General features: G+C 48.3%; 1 protein-coding gene across 1 annotated transcript in view; it reads right to left on the reverse strand.

Annotated features, from left to right (window-relative positions):
- Positions 1 to 1,466: 1,466 nt before the first annotated feature.
- Surf6 (surfeit 6) overlaps positions 1,467 to 6,918 on the reverse strand; it is a 13,063-nt gene continuing 7,611 nt past the window's right edge. The window contains exons 4-5 of the mRNA XM_021194697.2: positions 5,237 to 5,434; positions 1,467 to 5,082 (exon numbers count right to left, since the gene is read on the reverse strand). Coding sequence (XP_021050356.1) covers positions 4,603 to 5,082; positions 5,237 to 5,434 — 678 coding nt within the window. The 3' untranslated portion in view covers positions 1,467 to 4,602. The remainder of the gene's footprint in view (positions 5,083 to 5,236; positions 5,435 to 6,918) is intronic.

The raw sequence follows: 6,918 nt of genomic DNA on the forward strand, positions 1-6,918 counted from the left end.
AAAAAAAAAAAAAAAAGAAAGAAATACATACATCTAAATATATGAAACAAAGAAATGGGTTATAAATTTAAGGGAGGAAATGATGCAATTATACTTTAATTTCAAAAAAATAAGCATAAACAAACAAAACAAAAAAAAACTAGTAAAATCTTTTTTGTTTTGTTTTGGAGACAGGGTTTCTCTGTATAGTTCTGGCTGTCCTGGAACTCACTTTGTAGACCCACCACCGCCTGGCCACAGAATCTTTTCTGATGAGTTAATTACTCATTAGGCCAGGTTGGTGCACACCTTTAACTGCAGCACTTAGAAAACAGAGGCAGATAGAGACAGATTGACTTGAGTTTGAAGTCAGGCAGGTCTACATCATGAGTTCTCTGGGGTTAAAGGCATGCACCTACCAATGCCAGACCCAAGAATGTGCATTCTTACTTTCAGCTGCTGTTGTCTGGGGATCATTACAAAACGTACCTTTCAGATGCTCCATGCTATACACACACACACACACACACACACACACACACACACACACACACAGAGCTTCCTTGTCTGTTTTCTCCTGCCTGCACTTTCTCCTGAAGCCCTGCTCCTGCTGTTCTGCCCTGGCCTAGTGGAGCTGCTTCTGTCTTTTAAGCGATTGCTGTAGTTTGAGTGTCCCTCCTCCACCCAAACTTGAAATTCAATTGCTACTGTGTGTGTGTGTCTGTGTGTGTCTCTGTGTGTGTCTGTGTGTACTCAAGAGAGTGTATTAAGTAGGTTAAGAAATAGCATTAAAGAGCCGGGCGTGGTGGCCCACGCCTGTGATCCCAGCACTCGGGAGGCAGAGGCAGGCAGATTTGAGTTCGAGGCCAGCCTGGTCTACAAAGTGAGTTCCAGGACAGCCAGGGCTATACAGAGAAACCCTGTCTCGAAAAACAAAAACAAAAACAAAAAAAAATAGCATTAAGAAGCCTTTAATCATAGTACTGAGGAAAAACCAGAGGCAGGCATATCTCTGTGAGTTTGAGATCAGCCTGGTCTACTGTTGGGGTCTCCCAGCTCTCTATCGCCACTGGACCACCTGCAGTTATCCGCCAAGCGTACCTTTCTGTTTACACTAATCACTGTCCTAAACCCAGCCCCCTGCAGGCGCTAAGATCTACCAGCAGTAACCTTCAGATCCACCAGAGCTGCTCTGCTGTGCCTTGTCTTCACCGCCTGCTGGCCTGCTGAGAAGACAACGTCCTTTGGACCCGCCTACGCCTATGGACATTCATCTGTGCCCTGATCCTTGGACCCACCCATGGACATTTCACCTGTGCCTTCAAAGACTGGGGGTTGGGAACTGGGTTTTTTCCCCCACACTATATAAACTGAGTTCCTACATTAAACTTTGAGCTTTGATCAGNAAAATATTGTCTTGGCTCCATTTTTCTCTCACACATTCCATTTCAGGCCAGCCTGCCTCTCAGGATGAACCCAGACCGGATTAAAGTGAGTTTTGTCAGAAACTCACAGTCTACAGAGTGAATTCCAGGACAGCCATATCTACATAAAGAGACACTGACTCTAAAAAACAAAACAAACAAAAAGGACTCCCGCATTGTGGCACACACAGTCCCGGCACTCAGGAGGCTAAGCAAATTCACGACCAAGGTACATGTAAAAAGCCTGTTCAACAAACACCTCCCACTCTTCAAGAGGGCCAGGCCGCCTTCCACCCTATCAGCAGTTATCAGCCATATTATTATATGATAGCCACACAGGAGTGAGTTATGAGCTATTTGTTGCCTGTTTATTCTGTGTAGCTTGTGTGTGTGTGGTACTTTAGAGCCCAGATGGGGGTGTAGGATCCCCTTGAACTGGAGTTAAAGACAGTTGTGAGACACCATGTGGGTGCTGCTAACTAAACCCCAGGTCCTCTACAAAGATGAGTGTTCTTAAATGAAGAGTCACTTATAGAAAGAATACTAGTAGAAAGAATCACTGTATCGAAGGTAAACATTAAAATGAAATAGTTTTTCAAAGTATCTAGAGTAAATATCAGAATATTGTTTTCTATAAGTACTTATACCTTGAAGAAACCTTTGTGGGAAACCGTTCACTGTGATTTATAAAGTTGTTTTTCCGAGGGAGCTTAACACAGTGGATCACTTTGTTCACAAGACAATCCCGGCACAGCAGGAGCACCTTGCATTACTGAGCACTACAAACAGTGCAGGGGTATGTCGTCCTTCAGAAAACACTGGTTAGATCAGGTGCATTGGTATAAGAAACTTGTTTCACCCAAAAAATAACTTTTGTGAGCAATCAACAAATAAGATTTAGTGCAACTGTTCCAGATGTCGTCCAGACATCTCCCTGCTGCCAGCCAGGCCTCAACATCCATCTCCAATTACCGACTGAGACTCAGAACACTGACACCATTTCTCCAGGCCTAGCTGTGAGCTCTGAGTTTTTGTTGTTTTGCCAGACATGTTAAAGGATACCTGTAATCCATCACTGTCCGAGGTAGCGTCAGAAGCCAAATGGGGCTCACTGAGCATGGACAAGCTGTTTTATCCCTAGCTCAGGTGGTGACTGTCTGATCCTACGGGTGGGCACAACTTCACAACCTGACTGATGACTGGCACAAAGGAGAAGAGGAAGTCCATGGAATTAGGCCCTTGTCAGAATAAGAAACAAAGATTTCACAAGGCCACCTCCCACAGAGCACCTGCACCACTTGGGGACAAGCTATTTAGACACAGCCTTTGAGGACATAAGGATTCAAACCTTAACAGTTTCCTTGGAATATCTTAGAACATATTGACTCCTTCATAATTTTAGAACTCCAGCCACCTGCTTACTCTAGATCTTTACTTCAGTGTGTGAGCCATTCACAGCACTGTCTGAAGACTATAGTGTTCTCGCACTGCAGGCACTAAGGACTGAGCTCAGGCCATTGGGCTCACACAGGTAGACCTTTACCCACAGCCATCTCACCAGCTCTTTCGGGTGTGTGTTTGCTGGGTGTATGTGTACCTAGATGCTTTCACAGGAACTGGTACCCGACTTCCATCTTACTGATGCAGGGGCTCTCCTTTTCTGCTACTGTGTGTTCCGGGTTAGCTGGCCAGAGCTTACAGGTCAATTCTACCCCTATCTCCCATTTCAGTGAGTGTTGGGATTATAGGTGCACACCACATCTGGATTTTTAACCAAAGGTGGTTCCAAAAATTCAAGTGGGGCTGTCTGGCTTGCAGTTCTTGCTTGTACCAGCAGAGGCATCTGTCCAAAAGCACAACATCTTGGAACTCTACTCAGACTTGCCCGTCTTCTTGCTCAGCCTCTCCAGTGTTGGGATTACAGCGGTGTGCCACTTCCATCTACATCTGTTTTTTGTTACTGTTGTTTTCTTACACAGGTCTCTATGTAACCCTGGCTGGCCTCAAACTTAAGAGATCCACCTGCCTATGCCTCCTGAGTAATGGGACTAAAGGTGTGTGCCACCACACACAACAAGCACTTAATTCTGTTCAGCCTTTAGTAATTACAAATGACTCCAGCCCTACCAGCCTACCCCTGCACCCAAGCTCTGACCAGGGAGGGTGGCTCTGCACCTACGTCTGGCCATTCCTCGCACCGAGTTAAAAGTAGTCCTATCTGCACTCACCACCTCAGCCTAGCCAGCGTCCCAGGAGCCACCATGCCCTGCCTCCTTCCTCCAAAGGCACAGACTTAGCTTAGGGTTTCTATTGCTGTGATAAAACAAAACATGACCAAAAGCAACTTGAGGGAGAAAAGGGTTTACTTCATGTTACATTTCCAGGTAACAGTACATCACCAAGGGAAGCCGGGACAGGAACCTCGAGGCAGGAACTAAGGCAAAAGCCAGGAATGCTACTTAATGGCTCTCTCCCCACGCTAGCCTGGCACACTTTCTTAAACAGCCCAGGACCACCAGGGGTGGCACTGTCCACAATGAACTGGTCCCTACCACATCATTGAAAAGCACACCACAGGCTTGCCCACAGACCAAGGGAGTGGAGCTCACAATTGAGGCCTCTCTTCTCAGACAACTCCAGCTTGTGTCAAACTGACATAAAACCAGGCAACACACAACCTCAAGTCTCAGCCACCAACTGGCTCACAGGTGACCAAGCACATCCTGGGAACTCAGGAAGGACTCCAGGTTTTGAGCTGGATGCCAACACAAAGAGAGCCCTGGAGCTCTGGCCGGGAGACACACCTGACTGGATCAGAGATAAACACAGAACAGGTAGTCAAGGCTTCTTGTTCTCGTGGCCACTGCAAATACAGGTGGGCAGGAAAGGGTTGGTGAGGGTGCCTCACTCTATCCTGACTCTAGAGTTCAGAACACACAGATACAAACAGACACGGGCACAGATCCCCTTCATCCCTCTCAGGGCCTGGAGGACATGGTCCTCCTAAGGATGCTGATCAAACAACCTGGCACACGGTCAGAGATCTCTCTGCGGTTGTGGGGTACAAGAACTGTGTCGACCTCATACAGGAGACCCAGTCTGTTGCCTAGACCTGCACTAGCACTGCATACCACCCTAACCCTCAAGGATGGAGATGGAGGGAAGGGGCTGAGCCAGGAACTTGGCAGGTGCAAACTGCTCAGGAGAGGCCTGCACGCTCCAGGTCCTGGGGAAGCACCCGGCCCTTCTTGTGGGCCTTCTGTAGCCGTCGCTCTGCCCGAGCTGCCTTCTTCTTGCGCAGATTCTGGCGCCGCTTGTCCTGTCGCTGCTGCATCTTCTCCACCACATGCTCTGAACGCTTCTCCCACTTGCGCTGCCGCTGTGCCCGGCGCTTCTCTTTGCGCTTCAGGGCCTCCTGCAGCAGGCGTTCATCGTCCCTGATCTTCACACCCTCAGCCTTGTACAGCAAGTTGGTCCACTTCATCTTGGCCTCCAGCTCCTGGGCCTTGGCTGCATCCTGATCACGAAGCTCCTCCAGTCGGCCCTGCCGTGCCTGCAGACGGTCGAGCAGCTGCCTGTAGTTCCTGCCTGTGAGTGGTGTCAAGTTCCCTTTCACCTTCTGCCGCTTCTCCTTCCTGCGCTGGGCCTTGCTGGCTGGCTCCTCTTCAGTCACTTCAACCTACAGGAAAGAGGCACGTCAATACGCCCAATCTCACCAGTGTCACAGGCCAGTAGCTTCTGTCCCCTTAGCTGGGAGCCTCCAGCATGCACCTAGACCATCATCAGCAAGGGGCAGAGCTGAGCCAAAGGCACTCAGCCCAGAGCGCACTCACCTTGTTAAAGATCAGCCCTGACTCCGGCAGCTCCTTGCAGGCCACTTCTGAGGGCACCTTGACTGGCTCCTTTTTCTCAGCCTCTGCAACCTGCTGCTTCACTTGGCGCTCCTTCTGCTTCCTCTTCTTCCGTTCCCTCTCCTGCTTTCTCCGCCGTCTTTTCTCTAGAGTGGCAGCAGACAACTCCTTGGTGCTACCCTGTGGGTAAAAGATGAAAGGTGGAGGGTCCACTCCTTAGGGTTCTTCTAAGCTCAAAGTCCCTTATCTGAAACGTGGCTGAGATGAGATGAAAGCCTCATGCAAACCACAAGTCCACGGTGGCCACATCTCACCAATATGGGACCTGTCACCCAGATCAAACAGCAGTGTTGAGGAACCCTGAGTTAGAAATCCTGGCTCCACAAGGAGGACATTCTCCCACTGCTAGTAGGAGTACAAACTTGCACAACTGTAGGAGGCCACGGCCCCTCCCCTGGGCTACCCGAAGCCACACCTTATAGATGGCACCTGTTGGCTATAAAGCTTGTGGTAAACAGGTCCAAATTTGGTGGTGATATGTTCCCGCTCTTCTGGTTGGCTGAGGCCACCTGGTGAAGTGACGTGGCCTGCCGCGATTGGTTGGCGTGAATGATATAAAAGGGCTTACAGCCCGGGGCTCGGGAGAGAAGACTGTTCAAGGTTCCTGAATAAACTGCTGAGAAAAGAACTGGTGGTTGCGTCTCCCTTGCTAGTCAAGGCAGTGCGCAACACACAACCACTCTGGAAATCAATTTGGGGACTTCTCAGAAAACTGAGAATAGTTTTACCTCAAGACTCAGCTATACCACTCCTGAGTATATACCCAAAAGATGCTCCACCGTCTGTCAAGGACACTTGTTCACCTATGTTCATAGCAGCTTTATGCAAATAACAGCCAAAACTGGAAACAATTCAGATGTCACTTGACTGAAGAATAAAGAAAATGTGGTTCCTTTACACGACGGAATATTACTCAGCTACTACAAACAAGGACATCATGAATTTTGCAGGCAAACAGATGGAACTAAAAAGCGCATCCTGAGTGAGGTAACCTAGACCCAAAAGGACATGCATGGTATGTACTAACTTATAAGTGGGTATGAGCCATGAAATACAGGATTACCACAGTACAATCCACAGACCCAAGTAAGCGGAAAACTCGAGGACCCAAGGGAGGATACTTGAATCTTTCTCTGAAGGGGAAACAAAATAGACACTGGAAGTGGATGGAGGGGAGAAACAGGAGGGAGAAAAGATCACAAGGGGAATGAAATGAGAAAGAGCAGGGGAGAGAATGGAAATATGCAGTGGGTGGGCGGCTCTAGGACTTGCCAGAGACCTGGGGCGGGGGTGACTCTAGCTAAGACAAGAGTCTTAGCTAGAGGAGCAGAAGTAGACATGGAGCCTGAAGTAGTTACTTCCTGTAGCCAAGAGGACTCACGGGGGAAGGGTAAGGACACCAACTGTGATGGTTTGAATATGCTTTCTCTAGTTTCTTTTTGGAGGCACCCAGGGCTATGAATTTTCCCCTTAGGACTGCCTTCATTGTGTCCCATAAGCTTGGGTATGTTGTGGCTTCATTTTCATTAAACTCTAAAAAGTCTTTAATTTCTTTCTTTATTTCGTCCTTGACCAAGTTATCATTGAGAAGAATGTTGTTCAGT

Source organism: Mus pahari, chromosome 3 (assembly GCF_900095145.1).
Source record: "Mus pahari chromosome 3, PAHARI_EIJ_v1.1, whole genome shotgun sequence".
Taxonomy (NCBI): Eukaryota; Metazoa; Chordata; class Mammalia; order Rodentia; family Muridae; genus Mus; species Mus pahari.